The 25,622-nt window shown below is 42.2% G+C and overlaps 9 protein-coding genes across 12 annotated transcripts; 2 read left to right on the forward strand and 7 right to left on the reverse strand.

Moving 5' to 3' along the window:
• The first annotated feature begins 312 nt into the window (after positions 1 to 312).
• LOC132791480 (calphotin) lies at positions 313 to 24,109 on the forward strand. Of its 2 annotated transcripts, none has more exons than XM_060800415.1 (2): positions 313 to 457; positions 23,489 to 24,109. In XM_060800415.1, exons 1-2 carry the CDS (start codon positions 455 to 457, stop codon positions 24,080 to 24,082), a joined length of 597 nt encoding a protein of 198 aa, XP_060656398.1. In that variant the 5' UTR covers positions 313 to 454; the 3' UTR covers positions 24,083 to 24,109. The 2 variants fall into 2 exon arrangements, with proteins under 2 accessions (XP_060656398.1, XP_060656397.1); XM_060800414.1 differs by lacking the exon at positions 313 to 457 and adding an exon at positions 23,284 to 23,430.
• LOC132791478 (dendritic arbor reduction protein 1) lies at positions 414 to 1,691 on the reverse strand. Its single transcript, XM_060800413.1, has 2 exons — positions 1,638 to 1,691; positions 414 to 1,579 (listed from the first exon to the last, which is right to left on the reverse strand). Exons 1-2 carry the CDS (start codon positions 1,681 to 1,683, stop codon positions 588 to 590), a joined length of 1,038 nt encoding a protein of 345 aa, XP_060656396.1. The 5' UTR covers positions 1,684 to 1,691; the 3' UTR covers positions 414 to 587.
• On the reverse strand, positions 2,676 to 8,493 carry LOC132792596 (uncharacterized). 2 transcript variants are annotated; one of them, XM_060802024.1, is made up of 5 exons: positions 8,370 to 8,493; positions 5,653 to 7,415; positions 4,253 to 5,200; positions 3,849 to 4,147; positions 2,676 to 3,786 (listed from the first exon to the last, which is right to left on the reverse strand). In XM_060802024.1, exons 2-5 carry the CDS (start codon positions 7,396 to 7,398, stop codon positions 3,183 to 3,185), a joined length of 3,597 nt encoding a protein of 1,198 aa, XP_060658007.1. In that variant the 5' UTR covers positions 7,399 to 7,415; positions 8,370 to 8,493; the 3' UTR covers positions 2,676 to 3,182. The 2 variants fall into 2 exon arrangements, with proteins under 2 accessions (XP_060658007.1, XP_060658008.1); XM_060802025.1 differs by lacking the exon at positions 4,253 to 5,200 and having other exon boundaries at positions 2,680 to 3,786.
• LOC132792743 (retinin) lies at positions 13,783 to 14,441 on the reverse strand. The gene is made up of 2 exons (XM_060802200.1): positions 14,231 to 14,441; positions 13,783 to 14,170 (listed from the first exon to the last, which is right to left on the reverse strand). The coding sequence occupies exons 1-2, from the start codon at positions 14,243 to 14,245 to the stop codon at positions 13,865 to 13,867; spliced, it is 321 nt and encodes a 106-aa protein (XP_060658183.1). The 5' UTR covers positions 14,246 to 14,441; the 3' UTR covers positions 13,783 to 13,864.
• On the reverse strand, positions 14,528 to 15,462 carry LOC132792742 (retinin). Its single transcript, XM_060802199.1, has 2 exons — positions 15,354 to 15,462; positions 14,528 to 15,289 (listed from the first exon to the last, which is right to left on the reverse strand). The coding sequence occupies exons 1-2, from the start codon at positions 15,363 to 15,365 to the stop codon at positions 14,750 to 14,752; spliced, it is 552 nt and encodes a 183-aa protein (XP_060658182.1). The 5' UTR covers positions 15,366 to 15,462; the 3' UTR covers positions 14,528 to 14,749.
• LOC132792783 (uncharacterized) lies at positions 15,500 to 17,142 on the reverse strand. The gene is made up of 2 exons (XM_060802260.1): positions 17,090 to 17,142; positions 15,500 to 15,883 (listed from the first exon to the last, which is right to left on the reverse strand). Exons 1-2 carry the CDS (start codon positions 17,140 to 17,142, stop codon positions 15,580 to 15,582), a joined length of 357 nt encoding a protein of 118 aa, XP_060658243.1. The 3' UTR covers positions 15,500 to 15,579.
• On the reverse strand, positions 16,832 to 18,349 carry LOC132793114 (trimeric intracellular cation channel type 1B.1). The gene is made up of 2 exons (XM_060802789.1): positions 17,651 to 18,349; positions 16,832 to 17,590 (listed from the first exon to the last, which is right to left on the reverse strand). Exons 1-2 carry the CDS (start codon positions 18,202 to 18,204, stop codon positions 17,284 to 17,286), a joined length of 861 nt encoding a protein of 286 aa, XP_060658772.1. The 5' UTR covers positions 18,205 to 18,349; the 3' UTR covers positions 16,832 to 17,283.
• LOC132792966 (uncharacterized) lies at positions 19,631 to 20,425 on the reverse strand. Its single transcript, XM_060802509.1, has one exon. It carries the CDS (start codon positions 20,134 to 20,136, stop codon positions 19,699 to 19,701), a length of 438 nt encoding a protein of 145 aa, XP_060658492.1. The 5' UTR covers positions 20,137 to 20,425; the 3' UTR covers positions 19,631 to 19,698.
• Positions 21,693 to 23,022, forward strand: LOC132792967 (uncharacterized). 2 transcript variants are annotated; one of them, XR_009633059.1, is made up of 3 exons: positions 21,693 to 21,967; positions 22,023 to 22,675; positions 22,823 to 23,022. XR_009633059.1 is itself a non-coding variant. In XM_060802510.1 (2 exons), the coding sequence occupies exons 1-2, from the start codon at positions 22,420 to 22,422 to the stop codon at positions 22,855 to 22,857; spliced, it is 291 nt and encodes a 96-aa protein (XP_060658493.1). In that variant the 5' UTR covers positions 22,290 to 22,419; the 3' UTR covers positions 22,858 to 23,022. The 2 variants fall into 2 exon arrangements, 1 of the variants encoding a protein (XP_060658493.1); XM_060802510.1 differs by lacking the exon at positions 21,693 to 21,967 and having other exon boundaries at positions 22,290 to 22,675.
• Positions 24,110 to 25,622: the final 1,513 nt, after the last annotated feature.

Consider the following 25,622-nt stretch of genomic DNA (forward strand, 5'->3'; position numbering starts at 1 on the left):
CGATCCTGTCGGGCTCCGCTGGTCTGTTGCACCGGGCCGGGTTGTTAAGATCGACGTTCAACTAAGTATGAAATTGTCCAATAGTGAATGTAAAAAGTGGTTATTTCTGCATTATTTATGCGTTATTATATAAAATCGTATATTCTGCATATAAAATCTGAGCCCAGGTGCAATTGAAAATGTCTGTAAAAGCAATCTCCTGTCGATTTCTCTCATCAAGTTATCGATATCAAATCGTCATAAATCGGTTTGAATAAAATACAAAAGTGAAGTGATGTGCGCCATTTTGTATTCTGTTTGTTTTGTGATAACCCTACACAGTGCACAATTTATAATAATGATCTAAAGTGTTTCTCATAATATGATATAATATTTGTGTGCTGCAAGTTTTTGAGTCAGCTGAAATCGTAATTGGAATATAACCGTATTAATTCAGTTTCACCTTTGCAACTTAATGGTAAGTTTAATTTATTTTCGTTACACTTTTTACATTTAAGACTCTCTTATTGTGCATACATAATTTACTTATGCAATAGAGTTGTGTATTTGGCATTGAAATCCCTAAAATTTACATAAATATTTATTTACTAGCCATTGTGGGGATGTTCCTCGAGGGCATCGTTCTCAGAGTGACCCGAACCACTTGTGTCTATGGGCTCATCATATGATTCCAGTTCCTCCTCATGATTATGATGATCCTGCTGATTTGCACTCTCATGCAGACCAATTGTAGCATGTGCTGCGGCCTTTGAGGCATTCACTTGAGCAGCAGCTGCAGAGGATGCTGCCTTAATGGCCGACTCCTTGGTCGCCGCAAAGTCAACTCGCGCCTGCTGCAGTTGCTCTTCCACCTGCTCTACGCGATTTTTCGCCTGACCAACCATTGTGGCCTGGGATGCCAGTTGGTTCGACACCTCACTGGAGGTTTGTTCCGCCTGCTCGGCAACAGATTTGGCATTGTTCACAGCTGCAGTTAATACTGAGATATGATGATGTGCTGCCTGGGCGGTTTGCTGGGCAAGCTTCGCAGACAGCTTGGCTGCCTTCAGTTGCTCCAACTCTCGGGAGAGAGCGCGTTGTGCTTCGGCTGCCTGTTGCTCCAATTCCTGTAGAATCACTTGCTTGCCAGCCAACGCTGCTTGAGCCGTTGCTGCTGCCTGTGATGCAGCCTGGGCGAGTGTGTTCTTGGCTATGAAGGCAGCCTGTTTGGCAGCAGCATGTTGATTGGCCACTGCGCTGTAAGCCTGATCCGCAGATCCTTGTGCAATGGAACGTAATCCGCTGCCTATGCTATATCCAGTCTTGCCTCCGTCTCCACTGGGGCTGCTGTGTTGATTGTGCTGAGCTTTTGAATTGCTGTTGCGGTCTCCGCTGCTGCCGTGAGATTGATGTTGCTGCTCCGGTTCCTCATAAGCTGGATACGAGGGATCAAAGAAGTTGCCATGTTGATGTAACTGCAGTGGAGGCGGTTGCGTATGCTGTTGTGGATGCTGCTGCTGATGCTGTTGCTGCTGCTGTTGCCTGTAGTAAAATCCATTACGCTTGTTCAGCCTTCCCATGGCATCGGTGAAGAGCAGCGCTGTCGATGGTATTATATTAATCCTTCTTCCCTTGCTGATTCATGTTGGTGAACTCACCTAGGAGCAACTGACAGAGCAGGCATCTGAATTCCTTTGTGTACATCTCCCTTGTGCTGCTAAAACTGCATTAAACGTCTTTCTCATTGGCGCCATGTGTTTTATACTTGCCCCCAAAGAGTCGGTGTCCAGATGGATCAACGTCAGCGGTGCATAAATTTTAGTAGTGCGGAAAGTTTTGCTGTGGCTTTTTGAGTTTAACGGGTGTTCAACATGTGATTATAATATTATAATACGTATTTTGGCGATTTTGAATATCATCATACATACATAAACACACATGCACTCGATCTCTCGAGGAAGTACTTGATTTCTGGGGGTTCCATTAATGTTTTGTTGGCACGGCCGTTAGCTTTTGTTTTTAGTGGTTATGGGTGGTGTAAAGCTGCCAAGTTGTGGTTTGATGTTTAAAATTTAATTTGCATTTATAGTTTCGGGTAGCGCCCATTCGTAATTGATACTAAAGCGCTTGTAATGTTAATCAACTGGCAATAGGGTTTTTTTGTCGACTTTTTAGTGTGAAATCAAATTCAATACTTAACATATTGAATAACCAAATGCAATCAGAAATGTTTCAATTAAATTATGAGAGCGGAAAGCAGTGGAAGTATATTAATGAAGTTATAAAAATCATTATTTAAGAGATGAGAAATTCAATTACGTGTTGCTAAGAATAGACATCGTAAGATTTGTCTATAGCATACTTTCAAGAGTAGGATCAATTTATAGAACTATGAAATGCGCTGTAAAAGGTGCAAACTTCATCATCAAGTTGATGTAGCCAATATATTTGTGTAATCTAAAGTTAATAATAATAATTATAATTACGAACCTCACAATTCAAATTCAATAATTAAAGAGGGCAATTGAATTTTAACCATTATTGCGATCAATTATTGAAATTTTAAGTCTAATCCATTAATAACTTTGAAATAAAGCTGGATATTAAATAAATAGAAAAGTTAAAATGTTTTTTTTTTTTTATAAATTAATTTATTTAAATAGTTTTTAATTTATTACAAGTATAAATAATAAATTAATTAATATAAACACAACTATTTTACACATTACGATTCGGTTTCTGTTTTCGGAACATGAATGGACTGCAATACCCAAGTTAGTTAGAGTGATTGCCAAGGCACTTTCCGGGCCTTACTCGCTGCTACTCGACTGTCGTGAGTCTCTTATCTAATGAGTGACTTTGTTGAGTTTTGTGACAAAAGAGTCTGCGTGGGTCATAACAATAAACGTAATAACATGGTAACAAGGTAATAAGAAAGAAGGCCTAAAGAGGTAACGAGTACGTGATGGTAACAACAGCGTTGATGGTGTTTCGAGTGGGCTAACAAACATGATCGAATAAATATACACATAATAAAAAACATTAAAAATAGACATTGTGACGGGACAGTTACATAAGGAAATGGCTGCTCAAAAGTGAAAAACAAATTCATCAGAGGCATCGTCATCGTCATTGGGGTCGATGGCTGCACCCACTGCGTGGTATGCAGTGACTGTGCTTGCCTCTGTGCTGACTTCGATTAATCATTTGTAGCTCTGGGTGATTTGCTGAATCCAGGGCAAGTAGGCCGAAACCTTGACGTAAACGCCGGGCACATTCACTTGACCACAGCCAATACCCCAGGACACAACACCCACGACGTTCCAGACGCCGTTGCGTTCGCAGACCAAAGGACCACCGCCATCACCCTTGCAGGCATCCTTGCCCTCCTCGCCACCGGCACAGATGAAGCCGGGATTAAGTTTGTAGCTGTAGCCGAGACGAGTGTTGCGCAGCTGGGCTTCGCACTGGTGGTGAGACAGAATTGGCACATCAACCTCCTTCAGGATGTTCTGGTATTTGCCGTGTTCGCCGAAAGCATCCTTGCCCCATCCGGTGGTCCAGCAGCGAGCGTTAGTGAAGTCAGAGTACTGATCGGGCAGACAGGCGGGGCTGATGTGTGGGTTCTTGGTGAAGTCAACGGGATGGTCGAGCTTCAGGATGGCCAAATCGTTGTCCAGGGTACCGGCATAATACTCGGGATGAATGTGCACGGAGACAACATCGCGTTCAATGTAGGGGAAGAATTCCACATCGTGGTTGACATCCCATTCGCCCAAACGCACACGCAGATCGAAGCCATTTTGACTAGAATTGAAATTGATAGATGAGCAACAAAGTTATCTAGCACTAAACAAGAATTGACTTACGATTTGATGCAATGAGCAGCGGAGATGATGTGCTGGGCATCGATGAGGGTACCACCGCAGGCGTAGATCGATTCCTTGGGGTCCTTCTTCAGAATAGCCACGTGCCATGGGTATTCACCGAACTCACTGTCGCCATCAACATAGACGGGGTTCTTGATACGACCAGTAATACCGGCAGCGTTCCTTGTACCGCAACGTCCGAGCTGTTGGGGTGGAGCCTGAGGGCGCAGGGGGCGACGGCAGCAAACTTCGTTAATGCGGCAGGTTTTCTCTACAGGACGGTTGCCATAGTAAGCGCGCTGCAATGACAATCAGGAAAATAACGTAAAATTAGCATAAGTTTAACTTACTAAAGTAAATAAAATGAAGCCCTAGTTGGATGTGATTTGCTTCCACACGATTACCTGCTCCGCTTTCAACTCAAACTCATTCTCATTATCCACGCTGCGACGTCTACGATCATTTGGAAAACTGACATAATCACTGCCCTCTGCCGCACCGGGAGCCGGCGTAGGAATATTATGCAATTGCCCCAAGTTCAGTTGCTTGCCACGACGACTTGGAGCCGACCATGCGGGTTCACTGACATTGACACTACGCTCATAATGTTGTGAGTAATCTCCGTAGCTACCAAATCCACTGGGTGCAATATCACCGGGAGATGAACCGGGATATATGGAGTTATAAGAGGGATCAAAGCCCTCTGAATGATGCTCAGAGTGGTGCTCAAAGTGATGGTGATCAGCATGATGATCAGAGTGATGATAATGTTGTTGAACTGCCGGTTGGAATGAGGGACCACTGTGGTACTCAAAGATGGGCGTACTGTGCACCATTTCCACATCGTAGTGATTAATGGGCTTTGGTCCAAAGCTTTCGTAAACTTGTGGCTCGCTATAATGATGATCGTGATGGTAGTGAGGAGAGTGCTCATGCTCAAAGCCGCTGAAGTGATCGTGATGGTGATAATGCGTGTTGTGCACTTCGGTGGGCTTCTTCTTGAAAAAATCGCCCACTTTCTGGATGATATTCTCATTGGGCGTCACATGCAGATTGACCAGTGGCTTGACCACTTTTTCGCCATAATCCGTTTTGCTCACTTGCAGCGAGACAAGTGGATTGACATTAACCAGGCCAAGATTGAGACCATTTGGCCCTAAGGAACCAAAGTATGGATTCTGTGCTGGATAATAATCGCCCAGGGCATTGGATGGATAACCGCCAGGACGCCCGGCCGAGGGGTAGGGCAAACCGAAGCTGACGCCATATGTGGGCAGAATCTTGCGCTGTATCAGCTCAATGGCTTGGAGGGCGGGCAGTGCCAACGGGGATTGTCCGAGTGGCGACTGACGCTGCAGATGGAAAGGACACGAAGTTAGCCAGGTGGCTCCAATGAGCTGCTTGAACGTTGGTTTGGACGTGCGACCTTTTGACCCCGTGCGTGGTTAGGTTGGTTTTAGTTGCGGTAGGATTAGTGACGATCTCTATATATCTCTCTATCTCTCTCGGTGGCAACCAACCCGCGCACGAAGAGCAGGGGAAACGGGGCGCAGTTTTTAGTGGACCATGGCTGAGTTTAAGTTGAGCGTGGAGCATGGAGCGTGGAGCGTTGATCAATGTGGTGTGGTATTGAGTTTGAGTTGGGTTGTGTAGGTGTGTTGTGTATGCGTGTGTTTTTTTGTGGAGTGTGGAACTAGATTAATCATTGAACTAAGGAGCATTTACTATGTGTGAATTGCATTAGTTGAGCATTCGGGTTGTTCTAAGGATTCTAGTCTTAGCTGCATTATTAGTCTTAACTTACCCCTTGAGCATCCAATGAAAGATCACCGGTGTCTTCTTCCTTGTTCTCAGCATCGGCCTGGCGGCGAGTACGCTTCTTGTCATCGTCCTTCTTCTCTTCTTCCTTGGTTTCGGTGGCAGCATTGGTAGTGGCATTGGTCTTGGCAGCATCATCACCCAGGGCTTCGATGTCCTTGCCCAGATTTCTGGGGTCGATGGCCAGAATCAGATCCTCTTTGCGTCCAATGCGATCAGCAGCGGGGCACTGTGAGATGGGCACGCACTGGCAGTCGACGATCTGTTGACGGGAAGTGTCATAGCCACCGGCGCCTTGGTAAAGACCACCCTGGGAGCTCTGAGATCCGTAGCCAGTGGAGAGACCATTGTAGCTGCCGCTTGAGCCGCTTTGCAGTTCCTTCTTGTAGTAGTCAGGGTTCTGGCTGTGATAGCTGCCACTGGGGGAACCGCTGAATCCATTTTGACCGAAACCGTTCGATTGCGAAAAGCTAGAGCTGCCGCCGTAGTTTCCAAGTCCGCCATTTGGCTTGTAAATCTCACTGTTGGGCTTCTGGGAAGGATTGTAACCCTGAGAGAGCAGACCGCCTTGGGAAGCACCGTTGAAACCAGCATTGAATGCATTCGACTGGCTAAAGCTAGATCCCGAGTTGGAGGATGCTTGAGCCTGTGGTGTATAAGTCGCAGAGGATTGAGCCAGGGCGCTGAAGTCAGTGTTGATGGTTTGACCGCCGCCAATGGGAACGGTTACGCTGGGAACATTGGGAGCATCGCCGCCATCCACATGATGGTAGTGATGATGGACATGTTGCTGCAGACCGGCATCGAGAGGAGCGCCAACAACGACCTTAGTGCTGGAAGCGGTGGAAGCTGATGATTGCGAAGAAGATTGCTGGCTGTAGAAACCGTTGAGCGAAGAACTGGCACCTAGCTTATCGGAATTCTCAAAGTTGTAGGGTGGCACGCCGTTGGGAGGACCGTTGAAGATGGGACCGTTGGAGCCGCCAGTGTAAATTGGGCCAGGTGGTTTGCTGTCGTAGATCAGAGCACCGGGTGGAGGCTTGGTGTAGGTAATACCGTCGGAACCATCAATGGCCGATGGTGGAGGGTGTTCCATGTAAGCGCCACCAAACTGACCGCCAGGTCTGTACAGACTGTTCATTGGCTTGTAGGAGCCTTCATAGCCAACCTTGCGTGGTGGACCGAAAGAGTTCAGGGAGTTGGGTGGTGGGCTCATGGGTGGACGACCGTTGAAGTAGCTTGGGGGTGGCATGGGCTTGGCTGGACCATAGGGGCCACCGCCAAAGGCCGATGGGGGAGGAGGTCCCTGAGCGTAGATGGTCGAGTAGAAGGGGCGTTTCTCTTCCACATCGCAGCTCATTAGTCCCAAGCCGCAGAGCTTATCGCGGATCAGATTGCGTGCCTGCAGATCGTTGCCCTGTTGCAGCGCCTGATCAATGTTACCATCAGCGTAGACGGCATCGTATTCACCCAGATTGCGTCCCTCGCGTCTGGAGTTAATCAGCTGGTCAATGACGGTATCAATCTCGGTGGCATTGCTCTGAGTGCTCTCATGCACGGCATAGTTGCGTCCCTGGACCTCTTCAGCTGGTTTAGTATCCACTGAGCGACGGCTCAGCATCGAATCTGCATCCATGGGCGCCCACTCATTACCCCAATTGGAGTCGGAATCGGCGGCAGCAACTGCGGCAGTGGCTGCCAAGACTAATAACCAACCAATTCTCAATCTCATTGTGATGCTTGTTTTGGCTGTGGATGAGGGAAGGGAAGATTCGAGAATTACATAATCTGCTTTGACACCATTACCCCAATACGGCTGTGTAAACTAGCTGGTCATTGTGCCAATTTACACATCTCTCTCCTCTCTCTCTTTCCCCCCGGTGCGAGTCTTTCACGGGCATTCTCTGTGGCAATCGAAACCGGTTCGGGCCAACGTCTTGCAATCTTCACGCTGACTCACAGCTTGGTTGCCTCCATTATCGTCATCTTCGTCCGTGCGTCTTTCAACATGAAAAAGACTTTTACTTTCGTTCGAGGTCGCAGACCGTGATCATTTTACTACAGCAGCAGCTCCCCCCCCATATGAGGTAATTTTACCTGAGCTCGCTTTGTTGAGATTTTGCAAGCGAACTGATCACTCAACTTGATCTCTCAGACACTGCCGGCTGTCAAGGCAAACTTTACGCTTTAAGTATTTTCGTAACTTTTACTACTTGCTCGATTCCCCCTTTTTCCCAACTCTTTTTATTGCCTTTTGCCTGTGTGTTATGTCATGTACGTTTTGTTTTTTTTTTATTGTGTTTTTCTTTCTGGAGCGTGGGTTGAGACTGTTGTCGATCTTTGAAGCGAACGTTTTATTTGAATGTTATATAAAGCGAAATTTGTAGCGCCTTATTGCCTTGTTTTTGGCTGTCAGAGGCTGCGCCCCCCAAACGGAAGTCGTGTGCAACGTTGCATTGCAAATTGCTGGAGCTGGAGTTGGAGCTGGGAAAATGTATTGGCAATTTGTGTTTGGGGTTTTTCTCTGGAGTGAAAGTTTTCGGCACAGGGCTTGCTTGGGTCATTGACTCAAATCAAGGGTTAAACGATATCGATTGCAAATCAATCAGCGTTGTATAATTTGATGCACTTTACACTTGAAAATTGTCTGAGTTTCGAGTTTAGATTCACTTTGATTTACACACTTGGCACACTTTAACTTACCTTTTGTATTAAATAAAATATTCCACAGTATTGTTGTAATCCTTATGTAAGTGCTTGCTTTATCCTTTCACTGCACCACTGTCACTTTCAGTCTCAATTGAATATGTCTGATTCGTTTGTTGTCGACTCGTTCACTGATTTCGCTTTCGACTGCGCCGCACGTTTTATACGCAAGTTGCGCATGCGCGACGCCAACGCCAAAGCAGCCGCTGCTGCTGCTGCGGTTAGTGTTGCTGTTGCTGTTGCTCTTTTGCGAATTGTTAACTCAAAACAAAACAGAGAGCGCGGTCCAACAGCAGTTTGGCAACAAGTTTTCGGTCTCGCCGAAGGCTCTCATTTTCTGGCTATGACGTCAAATAGTTTTTTGGGTATTTCTGGGTTTTTTTCCTTTTCGTTAATTTGAGTTGCATTCTGCGTATACACGAAGGCTAAGATGGGGTCTAAGCGGAAACCTTTTCTTAATGATCACACCGATGTTGTTGCAATCTCACCGCACTCCAAAAATTAAAAAAGAGTGTAAACAAAACATGTCTCATAAAAATGTTGAAAACGCTTACGACCAAATTAGCGTTTGCAGCTTTCATGTGGGTCGAATTAAAATGTCCAAAATAAAAGTTTTTCACATCATCTTCAGTTCCCGCAAAAGGCGCCCAGGGCTTTTGTGTAACACTCTTCTCTCGAACAACAACAGATTATGAAATTTGCAATTATTAATTGGGTCAACACTACTAAAATGACCCAAAGAGGGGCAACTGGGGCGCTGCTGACTAATCGACGGGCCCCACAAATGGCTAATAAAGGGCATCGCCACAAACCGGATCTGGCACACTTTGAAGCCACATTTCGGCGACTCGGTTGCGACTGTTGCTCATGTTTGCCCGTGTTTACCCCAATGTCAGTACAACAAGCCTCAAATCGAGCCTCAGTCGGTCATTCATTTCAGTCAATTACAGTTCATGAGTATTGTGAATCAAAGCTGTATCTTTTGGTTGGAATTACCCGAAGTTCATAAAAATTAGAGACTCTCAAGCTTCCCGGCTTTGTAGACCCAAAAAACATGCTATACGCGTGCCATAGCCGATGATGATGATGATGATGATGATTCGCTTAGTCGTTTATCGTTTATTGTGTATGGTCAGTGATGTTGGGATTGTTATTCACAAGCTGAGAGTGTGTGACTGACCTTCCAGCTATTGCTAGACGACGACACAATCATTTAAAGTTTATTTAAGTGGTGTTTTATGTTAACCATTCCAAGAAAGCTGATAATATGTGTAAACAGGCCGATCCATGATAATTATGCTAATTCGTCCAATCATTTCTTCGCTCTACTCTGGCCTCTTGTTGTTGTAATTGCTTGTTTGCCAAACAGTTTGCGCTGAGTTCAGGAGTTCGTGTTGCTTTTATCAATCAATTCATTGACCATCGGGTTTTTTTCTCGTGGCTGACTCAGCGCAAGTTTTCGGGGCTTGTTTGAAGGAGCCACTTCCGATTTAATTTTGGAAATGATTTACTCGTAGTGTGAACTCAGTTTTTTTTTTTGGGCAAATATTTGAATTCCCCCTGAGCCACTCTTTGAACTTGACCTTAGGTGGCGAACCTTGTTTGGACACAAGTGACAGCTAATCGCAGTGACAGTGTAAGCTGAGGTTCAGGGCTTCAATTGATCTTTTAATTGCAATTATATCGAATTAAGCTTAAGTCGATCTATGCGAAAAGAGTGTTTTTTGATATCAACTAGTTGAACAGCAATGTTCGATAAAATATGTTGCAATTCGCAGCCCTGATTTAAATATATTTAATTTAGAAAGTGAAGTGTTTTTGTCATGATTCAGTTAGTATTAAATAAGTCAATATTATTTTTAAATTATATTCATTTACTTTTCAATTTTCAATTCCTGACTTAAATACATATAATTTAAAACTGAATTTGTCACTGTTAAGTTAGTAGTAATCAATTCTTTTTATTATCTTTAGGTCTGTTGACTTTTGATTATATTGCTTTGTTTAATTTTTTTATTCTCAACTCTTCTCCCAATTCAATAATCGTTGACTTTAGACCTGTTTCTCTCCAGTCGAAGGCCATGCTTTTGTCTCTCGCGGTCTGTGTGCCAATTGCTTAATAACTTGCGGCGACTCCCACACGCCTTTTACGGCTTTTACAGCTTCCCCATTGGCAACATTTGTTAAAAAAATAGGTAGCAATTTGAGTAGATGCATAAGGTGCAACCAAGCATAGTTGCATATTGCAATTGTGCCATGGTTTTGCCCAAAAATCAACATTAAAATCTGTGGAAAAGCCCACTAAAACAATGCAACATCGTACTTCAATTGGCCTAGCCAATTCTCAGCTCGAAGCCGGTCGTTAATCGTCGGGCCTTGGGGAAACCCCAGCTAAGCTTTTGTGGCAAGCCACACACAGTTGTTGTTTGTATCTCTCAGTCGCAGTTGAAGTCTCAGTCTCTGTCTCAGTCTCCGTATTTGTTTGTCTCTCTGTTTGCTGACTTACATAATCCAAACCGAAATGCAGCCGAGTGCGGCACGCGATGCATTCATGTAGAGCGAGTAGTTCGGGTGTGTGATTCATTGAGATTTATTATACCCTAAGCGAGGGTTATGTAGACTGGAGAAGTCTTTTATAAAGTTGTTATTGTAGTAATAAAGAGAGCATAATATTATTGTTTGATAGTAGAGGAAACTAAGCTAATAAATCAGGTGCGGATATAGTGCGGAAACTTGATATAAAATGAATTTGAATCACTGAAATTAAGCGCACTAATTTTGAGTATATTGTAAATCCAGTGTAACTACAAAGTTAGAGTATTTACTTTATGGCACCACAGTTTGTTTAATTTTTAGCTGTTGCGTTTTGTTTTGATTCGCTTTGCTGGTTGCTTTTCTTCTTTCTTTTGATTTTGGGATCGAGCTTTGTGCACGCAGCTGAAATTTAAATACGTTTTTTATTCAACATTTTGTCTTACCTTTGGGTTTTTGCGGCATTTGTTTTGCTTTTGCGAAACTGCATGTAATAATAAATGTTTTATACACGTTTTGTTATTGCTATTCGATTATTGTATTTATTAGTTGGTTAATCGTCAAGGTCATTCACCCACATTATGTGCCCGGCATGATTGAGCAGCTAGTCAACCGAACGTACGCACAAAACCCGGGTTAGGGTCTCCAGCATGGTGAGTCATGCTTCACTCCACGAATCATATCCATAAGATACAGCTTAGCGCTTGTGCAATGATCAATTGTAACTCCCGCATAAGATTAAGTTTATTATTATTATTGTTGCTGTGTTGTTGCCCTTTCACTGAGCGCTCTCTGGAGCAGATCTTAAGCTGCAAGCTCAATTAGTGTGGCAGGAAACAAAGCAAAAAGCCCAACGTTAAAGCTGGAGTTGGCCGTGTTGCGCCACATGCTGCTTCCGGCGCCATGAGAAATACACCTAAAAAAGGGTGACGGAGCTGTGAATGACAGCGGAGAGCTTGAAGCTTGGGGGAGGTAAATGCTCACAGACAGTGAAAGCCATGCTGCAAGTTCATGGTGTTGTTAATCTTTTGTGGCAGTTGAAATGTTCGTCTTTGTTTGTGTTTTGTTAGTAATTCAGTTTTATACACCCATATACGCGACGCGTAGTTCATCGCAGCTCAGATTACATAAATTATTTAATTTGCCCCTTTTTTATGCCCTTTTATTTTGCGCGCTGTTTTTCTTTGCACAAATTGCTCAGTTCTGGTTAAACTTTTTTTGTTGGTCGCCGTAGCCTTAAAAACTTTTGCAGCACTTTGGCTAAGTGGTTTGACTCTGATTGCCTTTAACAATATTTTGTTTGGACTGTGTCACTCTTTTTGTCTGCTTTTTGCTCAACTTGTTAGTTCGACTTTTGTCTACGCAGTAGGACCGCCCATGGTCAGGGCCATAGCAGCGTCGTAGCATCCTTATACGAGTAGTAATGGTCCGAATAGAGAGAGAGCGCCCAACAACGCTCAATGCCGGGATGACAGTATAACGACGCATTCAATTGGCGGTCCATTGATAAACAAACAAACCGATTACGCAGCGGTGAGCTAACGTTAAGCCAAAGCACAGTGGAACCACCCAAAACCGCCCAATACACGCCCGCTGTGATAATTGTGCTCAATCAACACAGCAGTCGGCAGAGAAGAGAGATACGAGATACAAATGCAATGAACTCTCGTCATGTTTACGGGACTTTTATTTTGTAGCAGCCTTTTAGGCGCTGCTTTAAAATTGAATACTACACGCCATCTAGCGGCGAGCAGCGCCACCTAACGCTAGTACTCTGGCATACTTTTGTGTGCTCAGCTATTGCATCATTGAGCCTGGGTGCACCTGAAGCTGAAGCTGCAAATGACAGCTAAAAAGCAGTCAAATCGAGGACACCAAAGTCTATGGAGATGGCGACCAAGAGGAAGACAATAGATTCAACTAATCGATAAGCACCAATAATTGTCGTAGACTGAAGCGGTTCGGTTCGTCCTGATGCTATGACCTTTATGCGCATTGTCTTCTGGGGCGCATGGAATTTACGTAATCAGCTTAGAGAAAAACAACAACAACAACAATGGCAATTGGTTGCACCGAAAAAAAAACTGCACTTGTCAGCAGTGTGTGGCCTGCCATAAGCACACGAACTGCGTCATTATTAACCAATTTATGTGGCATGAGTTCGGTTGTTGCATAACCCGAACTGACATCCCATACGCTGTGGCTAGCGGTCAGCCAACTGCTCAACTCTTCTCCGAACTGTGTAAAATATTCATTGTGGCTTAACCTTTGCCCCTAGCGGCACATTGACACCGCCATTGAGGCGTGTATGTGAGGAGTTCAAGGTTTTCAATTTCATAAATCTCATTCTTGGTACTCTCACCTTGCATTGTGTCATTTGAAACTTATTTTTTGTTTGGTTGCTCCATTAGCTAGACATCCACACGGCAGGCCCAACTCAGTCCAATGCAACTGGCGGCCAAGCACCTGGCATGCTTGGCTTCTTCGACGAACGACCTGTTGACAATTGAGTCGGCCTAGAAGCTGAAGCTACTTATTGTCAGTCGATTAAAAGAACATATTGGGTTAAGGTACTTCAGGTCGGTGGCAGCGTCCGACAGCGAGACAGTTAGCAACCAGTTCAATTGAGTTGAGTTCAGTTCTTGTTAAGGGTTCATCAGATTGCTGCTCCGATGACGTCAGCGGCGGATAAGAATGTACCCAAATCTCCATCAACTGTGAAACGTAGCGCAAAATTTAATTGGCAGTTCCAATGTTTTTCTTTTTACTGGGAAACAACTAATCCTCCCGCCGGAGCTCCAGCTAGGCAAGCGTGAAATTCCCCTCCCAATACCACTGAACAAAAATGCAAGAGGCGCAGACAAGGCAAGGATTGTGCTTTTGGCGTGGGCTCTTTTATTGTGTGTTCAAATTCTTTGCTCTGCTTTGTTGTTGTGAATTGCTAAACACAAATCGAAAATTCAATTTCCATAAAACTTGGCGGTGGCGGTGACTGTGGCGGGGGCAGCGTAGAGGTAACTCCATCCCAAGGGGGCATGGCTGTGGACGTAGGCAGTCGGGGCTGGGCGAAGCGAGGAGACTACAAAGCTACGCACTGCGGGTGCCAACAGTGGAGTGCGCTGTGGCACGCTGCTGTGCACCACAGTCGAGCTCTGATGAGAAACTGCTGTGGGTATATGCTCCACTAGCTCACCCCACTTGATGTACGTCGGCTGGGCATGGCTCAATCCCAGCAGCATCAACAACAACAGGGCAAAAGGGAAATTCTAATGAGGAAAACAGAAATCAGCAGTTGAACATTTTTAGCTTGACTCTTCTGCACTTACCAATTGCAATTGCATCTTCAGGCGTTCGAACTTGGACTGTCTGCCCTTCGAAGAGCAACTGCAGTTTTTATACCAATTGCCAGCCAGACATTGACATTCTAATGGGCGACACCTTGAACATGAGACCAAGCTTTGGGCTTGGTCCAGTCTAATCCTCCTTGGGATCTTGTTCGTTGATTGCGATATTTATTGATATTGTCGTTGTTGGACAACAATGCACTACTTTAGCACTCAGTGACTGCATGTCTGTTTACTTTACTGATTTCCTGTGGGCAGTCAAGGCATATGCTCAGCAGATTGCAAATTCGAATTCTTTATTCCAGAAAAAAAAGAACAGTACAGATAAGAAGAGAAGAGAAGCGAACTAGAGAGAGACTAAAGTAGTAGAAAATGGCAGGTACAGCATAAAAAAGGCAGAAAAGTTAGAGTAGAGTAGATCGGTTAGCTAATAGAAATAATTTGGCAATTGTTTTCTCTTTGGTTTCATCTTGTTGTCAACGTTGTTGTCCTTATCTCTGTCTAGTTGCGCAGCAGAACGAGGCGGGGATCAGCGGACACAGTCCAGACCAAGGGCGGCTGTTGGCGAACAAGCTGTGTGGTGCGCACAGCGGGAGCCACAATCGGAGTGACGAGACGTCTATGGTCATGGACAACAGTCTGACTTTGATGCGAGATAGCTGTGGGCACATGCTCCACAATATTGCCCACATTGGCCAAGGCGGGTTCCCGAATGGTCAGAACGGTGCGGAGTCCTGGGCGAGCGGCAACAATCAGTGGCAAGGGAACGGAGAGTGGCACAGCTGAAACTAGACGAGCATCGAGAGCCTCCGCATTGCCACTGGATGCCTCAGAGAGTTCATCTTCATCGGACTCGGCAGCTGCAGCAGCGCTATTGGCATTGGCACTGCTCTCAGTTGCAATCTCAGCGGACTCCTCGCTGACGGGCAGAGGCAACACTTGCGAGGACTTCGGCTGGCTGAGAGCCACAAGATTGGCGGGCCATTCCAAGGTGCCAGCATTGGCTGCATCCAGCACAATGAGTGCAATAGCGAAAAGGCTCTGTAAGGGAATGAAAACTATTAAGGGAGAAAACAGTAGAAATATTATATAAACTCTAACTTACCAGCTTGAACATGATCTCAATCTTTGGTTCTGCTGCTATGGAAACTAGAAGAAAGCTGTTGATTGACTGATGCTTCAACTCAAGTGAAGCTTAGCTTTTATACTCAATTTCATCGGTTAGGCTTCAGTAAATCCAGAATTGCATCGTTGATTGCGTCAAACGATAATCAGAAACATTTATTTATCGATGCTTTGAAATTTGAATACAGTAAAGAGCATATTTAATTCTAAAGCAGGTTCTCTGGCAACGATATGTCACACTTGTGCTGCTTCTTCAGCCAGAACTTCTCCAGATAGCTAATCGGATCCTTGGGTTGTTCACGTGCCAACTCCAACATGCCTTGCATAAAAATTGGAACCACTTCCTTCTCCAGATGAGCGCGTTTCTCGGCAGGCGTGCGATAATGCTTGGATTGTTCACAGTGAGGTTCATCCTGTTTCTTAATCGCTTTGGGTAACTTTTCGATGCGTTCACAGTTAACTTGCTGAATTGGTGGCAGAGGGTTCTCAATGTGTTTTTTTCGGAGATTTCTTTAGATCTTTGGGACAGCACATCACCCATTTCTTCTTTGGCTTTTTTTCCACCTCGTCTGCCTGTGTGCTTGACATTTTAAAAAGATTTGAACTCTTCTTATGCAGCTTAAGAAAATATGAAATGATATATGAATTCTGGAATCATTTAGAATGAATTTTCTGCTAAGCTAACTAGACTTTCAAAATGCTTACTATATTAATGACTTAACATTAGTTTTGCATTTAATCATGCAATAAGGTTGAGCTTCATAAATTTTACATGCTAACCGTCTTTAATTTAAGATATAAATATATAAAAACGTAATACTACTTTTTGCAATTTTTTACATTTCTTCATGCAATAAGGTTGGATTTTATGAGTAATACACTAATTGCCTTAAATGGTAAAATACTATTAAATATATAAAAACATAATACTATATTGTTATTTTTCTTCATGCAATAAGGTTGGGCCTTAAATCTCAAAATACTTGTTTTGCAACTTTTATATTTCTTTATGCAATAAGGCTGGGTTTTATAATATAAATACACTGCCTAAAATCTTAAAATACTTATTTTGCAGCTTTTATATTTCTTCATGCAATAAGGCTGGATTTTACGTTATTCATACACAAACTGTCTTTTATATATTTTATTAAATATATAAAAACTTAATACTACTTTTTCCATTGTTATATTTATTCATGAAAATAGGTTGGGTTTTATATTATTCATACACTAACTGCCTTAAATCTTGAATACTATTAAATATATAAAAACGTGATACATTTGCCATTTTATATTTCTATTTTATATTATTCATACACTAACTGTCCTAAATATATTCTATTAAATATAGAAAAACGTAATATGTACTACTTTTGCCTTTTTATATTTCTTCTTGCAAAAAGGATGGGTTTTATAATATTCATATTATACATTTACCATAATAAATCTTATACTACTTTCATTAAATGAAAAGATTGCATAAAAATTATTGTTCTGTTTAAAAGGCGCTTATTGGCTTGCTTTATTTATTGTTTGCGGCATTTTAAAATGCGCAGTTCTTGGCGTAATGACACAACCAATACATGGAGTATTAATTAAGATGCGTTACCAATCCGACCACTCCTGCGATACTCCTTTGCTTGGTATTCTCACTCGCATTCGGATTCTCATGTAAGCCTCTTAGCGATTGATTCAGCTCGTGGCTGTGAGTGGCACCTTATGTAATCGGAGCTGCCTCGCGCGCTGGGCAGCCAATTGATGCGAAACATCTGCCAATTGAATGGACAGCACTTCATGCCACAATCCACTCAGTGTCCGGTGGGAGGGAAACTTAAGCCGCTTAGCAGCTGTTAGGAGAGAATGCCTCTGGCAGCCTCACCTCAACTCAGCTCGACTGTTATCACTGGTTATCACGCTCGATGATTATGTAAGAGATGCTGTAACTTGGCAGTTTTAAACAAGTTTTCGAAATGCGCTGGGCATTTGAAAAACTTGGCTAAATCTGCCGAGAGGCCACCGAAGAAGGCGTAACACAAGTGCTTTTCCAACTTCCAAATCAAATGATCCATGCGACAAGCCATTGACAGATATTTGAATAAAATCAATACGATCAGAACATAGATATGCAGCTGCCGCCGACTGAGACCGAATAGCCATTGACTTTGATTCAGCTGAAGCACAAACACCAAGGCGATGCAGAAAGACACTTTGGAGTTTCTGTAAGTCATCATCAGAGTTGATATCATCATCCATTTCGATGAGTATTTCGAGACTCACGTGCTCAGCTTCACATAAGCGGCATTGGTCAATTGGCAGCGATTGATGAGCAGCGCGGCAACTGGCTTAAGGAACTCGGCTCCACTTCCGACAATGGTGCCAATTATCAGTATGGGCACCAGGGCATTATTGCCATACATCTTGCCAGCTAGCTGAATGCCCCTATCGATGTGCACCACCTGACTGATGGCCGTAATCGGAGTAGCAAGCATTCGAAAGGCCACCGTACGTGCCACAGCATGTGCCCAGTCAAAGGGACTATAGAAGATGAGATACCACGTCAGCGTACACAAGATGACATCGTGCACATTGCTGAGCGGCTCAAGTGGCAGCGAACCAAGCATCACATTGACCAGTATGTCCCCGGCATAGGTGAGCATCACGTGATTCAGCCAGAGCACAAACGGTTGCCATTCCAGATAGCTACGAGGTCGCTGTTTGCTTGGGTTACTTCGCATCAGCTCATCGCGAAGCTGGAATGCAATGAATGTGTAGTGCAGGGCTCGAAATATGAAGTGATTTGAGAAGGGCCTGAGAATGTTGGGCGAGTTCATCTCTCTCGCTCGCTGATGTCATCCGTTTAGCTTCGTGTCAATTTCGAGCTCACTTGAATTTCGAGACGGTTTTCAAATTGTTTACTTAATTTAAAAAAAATACATACACGTAGAGAAAAAAAATATTGATTTGAAAACTTTTCAATCTTAAAAGATAAAAATCTTGAAACAAGAATTTTTGGTTGAAAACGTCTTAAAATCAAATTTCGTTAGGAAAATCATCATTTTGAGACTAGTCAATCTTTTTTAAAATCGTACAAGTAAGAAAGCAGCAGTAGAGTGTGCTCGACTGTAAGATACCCGCCATCAATTTTGAATAAAAAAAGGGCAGTATTAATTTTAAAATATATATTATTATTATTAATATATTGACAAAACACTCCAAAGGCTATTATAGGTATATTGATATAGTATGTACTACATTTAAAACATACCATATAGTGCAAACTATACCAGATTGTCAGCCCAAGCAACTAACCCACATAGAAAGTAGGCGTTCTTGACCATACAAAAGTTTTTATATAATTATATAATTTTGTGCCGGCAGGAAATGTATGTAACAGGTAGAAGGAGGCATCTCCGACCCTATAAAGTATATATATTCTTGATCAGCGTCAACAGCCGAGACGATCTAGCCATGTCTGTCTGTCCGTCTGTCCGTATGAACACCTAGATCTCAGAGACTATAAGAGATAGAGCTATAATTTTTTTTCGACAGCATTTGTTATGTTTGCACGCAGATCAAGTTTGTTTCAAATTTTTGCTACGCCCCCTTCCGCCCCCGCAAATCAAAAAATCGAATAGCAAGCGTTATTTTAAAGCTAGAGCTGGTATATACAATAACAACTATAGTAGTTGTTTCCTGAAAATTTGATTGCGATCAGATAAAAATTGTGGAAGGTATTAAATAAATACTTTTGTATGGGCAAAAACGCCTTCTTACTGGGGGTCTTAGTTGCTTTATCCGACAATCTGGTATATTTTGCCGTCTATGGTATATTTTGAATGTGGTACCATATCGATATACCAAATATACTGCTCGGTATATTTTTAGTATTTTTTGTAGTATTTTCGGTACATTTTAAAAATAGTACCGCAATATTTTGCTTTTATTCAAAATGGGTAGCAGGTATCTCACAGTCGAGCACACTCGACTGTAACTTTCTTACTTGTTTTTTATTTATTTTTATTTTTATCTGATCGCAACCACTTAACTTCTAATGTTGTTGATGTTAGCTCAGTAAGTAAAGATGCTGGCAAACTTTATGCCATGTAGGTCATTGATACTGGGTTCAAGCTAAAAGATATACAAGTATATAAAAAACACAAACTATTTTCTTTTGTTTTATTTTAAACGATCGAAATTCGATATCTCTTGAATTTGACTTAAGATCTACCCTTCTTGATTAAATTTTGCCATCAAATAATCTTGATTCAAGGTTTTATATTTTATGTTATCACGTTTTTACCTGTGTACATATTAAGAATTTAAACTTAAACTGATTGTGCAAATGTGTGTGTGCCGTGTCCTTGTCTCGGACCCGGCAACAGCGAGGCGTAGCTTATACTGCGCACTGGCTTAATCCGGGGCAGCATCTGATGCACCACCGGATGTGCCGCATAGGTGAGATGTGCCGGCGTGTGGAGTGGAGTGTTCTCTTCAGACTGCGGACTAAGCTGCAGCTGCAGCTGCGGTTCGGTCTTTGTTTGCCTGGCCACATTAATTATACGCACTGTGGGCGTAGCTAAAGTTGCAGGCAACTGATGGATTACTGCAGCAGCTGGCGGCGATGACAAACGGATAAAGCTCTGATGCGAAATGGCGCTGGCTCCGGCGACATCGTGATGCAATATGGTCGCTGACCAGGTGCTCTCAAGTGCCAGCAAAAGCAGCAGCAGCTGAAGCAGCAAAGGACTCTCTGAGTTGCGCATTATTATTGTTTGGTATGGTTTGAAGCTTATTGAGCGACTAATTAACGCAACTGAGTTGGGCCGCGGGCGCTTTTTATAGCTAATCGGATTGAACGACTCTTGAGAGTCACATGAAGTGCAGCTAAAGGTCGGCCAGCAAACAGCTGGAAGATTTATTACCAAGCCCTCTCGTATATGCTTAATTAATTAATCAAGTAGCCAAAAAGTGATTCAATCGAACCACAACGCACTTACAGCTTCAATTACGCGCCTCCGGCTAATTGCTGAACAGTCAGCGAGCTGGCTAGGAAAAGGCGAGGCGACTCGAAGCGAAGCGAAGAGAATCGAATTGTGTCGACTGGGTAGCAATAAAAGAAAAAAAGCAGCAACGAGAAGAGCGACAATACTCGACGGTGGGTTACCTTGTTTTTAGTGTATTATATTATATATAACAAACTGTTTTCATTAGCACTTCAAGTTACGTATGTTACCATTTGATTAGCGAAATTTTTTGGCATTAAAAATCGCACTGCTATAAAATTAGATTATTATAATATACGTTATTTTCGCTAAAAGGGGGGTGATGTATTAATAGCAAAACATGATTGAATTAAACAATCTTGAAAAGCAAATTGACTTTCTAAAAACTAGAATGAAAATCTATATTTTTAAGAACTTTTCGATCTTAACAAAAGGCCTTGAAGCAAACTGTAAATCTTCTAAACATTTTAAAATTATGATGAAAGATTGAAACAACTGTCTTTAAAAATTCTTAAAATTATGATTGACGAAATCTTCTGTTTGTTTTAAGGACTTTTGTGTATCTTTTATAATGAAAAATCTTATTTTGGAATCACAAATTTTGTAATATATTGATCGCTTTTTCTAAAAGTGAGTTTTTATAATAAAAATATCTTACATTAGAATTATCAATCTCGATATTTTCGTTGTCGTTGTATAAAGAAAATAAAAAATATATAAAAAATATAATTTATTAGATTTGTCTTCACCAACCTACATTTAAGAATGTTTGATATTGGCTTTCGATGATTAATTGTGGTTTCAATTTTGACATGTGTATTTGAACAAATGATATAAGAATATAGAGTATAAGCGTCTTAAATTTTTAAGAGTCTCCAATCTAGAATTATTATTAAAATTTAATATGAACTAAATTAAAGATTTCTCTCAGCTCAAATTTTGTTTATTAATTTTAGCATGTTTATTTTCCGTAAACCTGTCAAGTTTAGGGTGCTGCATCGTTGAGTTACCCCGTTCTAATGTATGCAAGTTTTCTAGGGTATCAATAAGCTAGAGATTTCAATTTCTGCTGCGTTTAGCTGGGCGACCAACCTTCAGCGTGTTGCGCATGCTCCGCTCCGCTCTGCTCCGCTTTAACGTTATTTCCACTCGCAGCTCCACAAATTGTGTGTTGTACTCGAAGTAGTTGTAGTTGTTGTTAGTTGTTGGTGTTGTTGTTGGTGTAATTGTTGTTATTGTTATTGTTATTACTACAATATTTGCGGCATTCGCTCGTATTTATTTATACATTTTCGTTTTTATTTCTTTACGTAAAACGGCCAAGTTGAGACACTCCCACAATTGCAAGATAACCAAAAGCCAGAGGCGTCGCTTGTGCGTTTGCTTAACGAACTCCCTTCGCCTCTGTCATTCTGTATAAGCCACTGGCGATGTTAGCAATCGCTTGGCTGTGATTTCATGGCACAGCAATTCACACCGCCATTCAGTTTGACTTTGCCACTCGCTCCGTTTTGTGCTGAAGCATTTTGAGGCAGGCAGCCGCCCACGTTTTACAGAAACTAAACACAGACTGACAATGCGGCATTTAGTGGTAAGTGCAGTCCAGAGAATTCACATTCACATCTGACACATCTCTCCACTTGTAGTTTCTAATTGGATTGCTTGCTTTCACGCTGACGTTGGCTATGCCGTCCTTGGAGCCGGCCAAGCTGGCCATTGATGCGGCACCTTCGGTGGTCTCCTATCAGGGTTCATCGCAGACACACACACGCTTCGTTATAGCGCCGATGGGACGTGCTCTAGGTTATGTGGAGCCAACGAATTTGAATCGTACGTTTCACACAACGCCAACTGAAATCGATCAACTGCTTCAGGTCCGTCCTGTCTATGTGCCCCACTAGCCATATTTATTTTTTCGGTGAATAGTGCTTTGTAAATGTAATTTTACTCTAGTTAGGCTGTGTTCCACAAGCAAGGGAAATTTTTGTACAACTGTCATACGAAATAAACTCTGATCTAAATTACATTTCTATCGCTTATAATATGTTTGCCTCAAACTCTTATAATACGCGTTTGCCCGCTTCTTCCACTATGCTCAAATCTCTGATTATGGCGGAGAATGCAGCTGAGGAATCTGCTTTGGAGTTCTACGAGAATTGCAATCTTGTGTGGCGTGCTGAATTCACAGATCCAACAATCGCCTCTCCCGGTATTGGCACACAATTTCAGCCGCTCAAGAAGAGCAGGAAAGAGAAGTCCTCAGCATATGGCGACACCGACTCGGAGAATAATCAAAATGGTAATGTCAGCATTGGCGGAATTTTGGAATTTCTACCGGAAATCGGTTCAGATTTTGAGAATGTCGTGCCCTTCGTTGTTGAGACGCGTCATTAAAAATTGTCTGTTGGTAAAGAAAAACTAGTCTAAAGTCTATTTTTAATCACAGGCTGGACTTGTTTGAACAATCGCTGTCGCCTCTGAATTGGCAACTGAACCGTCAGAGGGAAATAGCTGCGCTTTTTATATGGCATATATACTAATGACAACTTGTTGCTCTCTGTCTCTCTTTCTCTTGCTGCTGCTGGCTGCTTCAATTGTTTTTAGCATTTTTAGTTTTGTATGAAATAAATATGCATTTTCATCTTGTTTTCACAACGATCTTTGGCTGCGGCCTTCGCCCTAGAGCTTCAAATCGAACTGAGCCTCATCGAAGGTTGAAGCTTTGTCAGGCCTAAGACAACAACGCTTCACTCTTTAGACTCCTCAGCTAGTCGTGTCTCTTTTTTCAGCTATTTTTTCGTAGGGTTCAGTTCAAGTTCAATGCTGACTTTGCAAACCCGAAAAATTTGCACAAACGAGTTTGGCAATTTGTCTTGTGTTTGACGGGGTTTGTTTGTATTTTTGCTTGAAGGACACTTTGGCCAAACACTTTACACTTTTTGGCTGTATAAAAGAGCCCACTTTGATATCCAACGGCATCAGTCAGTCGCTTAGCTTCATTTCGAGTAGCCAACCGCAAAATCCAAAACACCCAAACTCAACATGTTCCGTTATGTAAGTAAAAGGATTTTGCTTGGATCAACTGTTTGACTCTAATAATTCTCTACTGTAGCTTGCCATCTGTGCTTTCGCCACCATTGTTGCTGCTGCTCCTGGTTTGATCGAGCAACATCATGTGGTTGCTGCTGCTCCCGTTGTTGCCAAGGTTGGCGCCGTGGTGCACGCTGCTCCCTTGGCCACTTCCCACCAGAGCTTCACCCAGTTCCACAACCAGGCTGTGATCACACCCGTTGTTAAGACCATCGCTCCCGTTGTGCCCGTTGTGAAGACCGTTGCTCCCGTTGTTCCTGTTGTGCACCATGTTGCTCCCGTTGTCCCAGTGGTGAAGACTGTGGCTCCAGTTGTGCCCGTGGTTCACCAGGTGGCTGCTCCCATTGTGCCCGTGGTCAAGCATGTGGCTCCAGTTGTGCCCGTTGTCAAGACCGTCGTCGCTCCTGCTGTGCACCATCAGACCTATGTGGCTCCCGTTTCGGTTGTGAAGACCGTGCCCCACGCTGTCTCCCACCAGAGCCACACTCAGATCCACCAGAAGGCCATCTACACCCCGGTTGTGGCTCCCGTTATCAAGACCATCGCCACCCCAGTTGTGCCTGTTGTGAAGCATGTTGCTGTTGCTGCTCCCGTTGCTCATGTCTACCACCATTAAGAAACTTATTTATCGATGCAGCGAGTTGTTGACTATTTCAATAAATAAACGAATGTTGATCTAAGCACTTAGTCTCTTATATTTTGCAAATAGTTTAGCAGACGAAATGTTGCTCATAACTAAGAGCGTGTGTCGGTTAGGTACTTTGTATAAACTTTACTCGGTGTGAATTGGGATTACATATTATCAGAAAGTGAAGTACATATTAATTTCAAATCGTATAATGGACATCATCATGCATTGTAGTTAGGAATATTTGGGAATGTTCCTAATGCGCAAAAGTTTTAAAGCTAAAATACTTTTAGAACAGTACTAACTACACATAACATCATGTGCATAGAAATAAATATATGAATCAACAAGAGCAGCATATATTGAATATTCATAAAATATAATATTATATTATATTAGTGTTTAAGTTATATTTTCAGTTGTATATACATACATAAATGTATGGTCTTATGTATATCCCCGTTGTATTGCGTATACGATCTGTAGTCCGCTACAATTTAATTTGGCCTTGGTTGAATAACTAATTTTAGTCTCGGTGAAATGTACTTTATTGAAAAAAATTGTCTTTTTTATGGCAGGTTATTAAGATTACCAAAACAAAATGTTATTTTCCGAGGGTTGTTATTTATATTTCTGGCCTAATAATGAAAATGCGAATATTAATCATAAAAAATGGATTTATTGTTTTTCACAGTATTCTCTAGCAAGATTTATATACATTTGAATGCACTCATACCAATTGTCGAAGCACTTTTTCCACTCTAATTGAGGCACCTCCAAAACATGGTTTTTTAACGCTTTAACAGCATCTTCTGGCATCGAAGAGCGTTGACCACGCCTTTTTTCCTTGATGTGCGGGAATAAAAAGAAATCATTGGGTGCCAAGTCAGGGCGGATGATACAAAAATTCCACGTTTTAACGTATCTCCTTCTTAAGAATTTCCATCAATTTTAATATTTTTTTTTCTATTATAAATTTAATAAGTTTTGAGAACACTTCCAAAACAATACAATAATTGTTGGTAAGGTTTATAAACACGCTCAGTTAAAGTTTTTCTGTACGCGAATTGGAGCTCGTTATCCCAGAAATATATCGTTGCTTTTTATAAGTAAACGTTCTAATATGCCTAAAATGAATTCTAATTATTTATAAATGTAATATTGACTATGTTTATATCACGGTTTGCCTCCCAAATGTAATGTTGGTTATATAAATAATATAATATGAATATTTGATAATATGTGCAATAGTACAGTTTGATTAAGCGTAAATAAATCTGCTTCCTGCAGACGCTACTTTTTTTACTTTTACTGTTGCTCTTCTTACGACTGATGATCTATTAACTACCAACTACTTACGATACCAAAAGCTTAGCACCTATCGACCTGCTAATGCCAACCAATACCGATAAGATATATCGACTAGCCTTTAGTTAAGTTATATAAATTATATTTATAAACATTTCCTTAGTTCATAATTAACATATAATTTAGCATTTTTTCTGTGTATTTATTCTACATAAGTAGA

The sequence above is a fragment of the Drosophila nasuta genome, chromosome 3 (assembly GCF_023558535.2).
Source record: "Drosophila nasuta strain 15112-1781.00 chromosome 3, ASM2355853v1, whole genome shotgun sequence".
Classification (NCBI taxonomy): domain Eukaryota; kingdom Metazoa; phylum Arthropoda; class Insecta; order Diptera; family Drosophilidae; genus Drosophila; species Drosophila nasuta.

Excerpts from the sequence above, each read along its gene's own strand:
- LOC132791478 (XM_060800413.1), bottom strand. The coding sequence starts at position 1,683 with ATGTACACAAAGGAATTCAGATGCCTGCTCTGTCAGTTGCTCCTAG. Across the intron at positions 1,580-1,637 it reads GCTCTGTCAGTTGCTCCTAG|CGCTGCTCTTCACCGATGCC; the intron begins GTGAGTTCACCA and ends TACCATCGACAG.
- LOC132792596 (XM_060802024.1), bottom strand. The coding sequence starts at position 7,398 with ATGAGATTGAGAATTGGTTGGTTATTAGTCTTGGCAGCCACTGCCGCA. Across the intron at positions 4,148-4,252 it reads TTGAGTTGAAAGCGGAGCAG|CGCGCTTACTATGGCAACCG; the intron begins GTAATCGTGTGG and ends TTGTCATTGCAG. Across the intron at positions 3,787-3,848 it reads GCTGCTCATTGCATCAAATC|TCAAAATGGCTTCGATCTGC; the intron begins GTAAGTCAATTC and ends TTTCAATTCTAG.
- LOC132792783 (XM_060802260.1), bottom strand. The coding sequence starts at position 17,142 with ATGTTTCGCATCAATTGGCTGCCCAGCGCGCGAGGCAGCTCCGATTAC. Across the intron at positions 15,884-17,089 it reads GGCAGCTCCGATTACATAAG|AAATCTCCGAAAAAAACACA; the intron begins GTGCCACTCACA and ends AAAGATCTAAAG.
- LOC132793114 (XM_060802789.1), bottom strand. The coding sequence starts at position 18,204 with ATGAACTCGCCCAACATTCTCAGGCCCTTCTCAAATCACTTCATATTT. Across the intron at positions 17,591-17,650 it reads GCTTATGTGAAGCTGAGCAC|AAACTCCAAAGTGTCTTTCT; the intron begins GTGAGTCTCGAA and ends GATGACTTACAG.
- LOC132792966 (XM_060802509.1), bottom strand. The coding sequence starts at position 20,136 with ATGCGCAACTCAGAGAGTCCTTTGCTGCTTCAGCTGCTGCTGCTTTTG.
- LOC132792967 (XM_060802510.1), top strand. The coding sequence starts at position 22,420 with ATGTTTGCCTCAAACTCTTATAATACGCGTTTGCCCGCTTCTTCCACT. Across the intron at positions 22,676-22,822 it reads CTCGGAGAATAATCAAAATG|GCTGGACTTGTTTGAACAAT; the intron begins GTAATGTCAGCA and ends TTTTAATCACAG.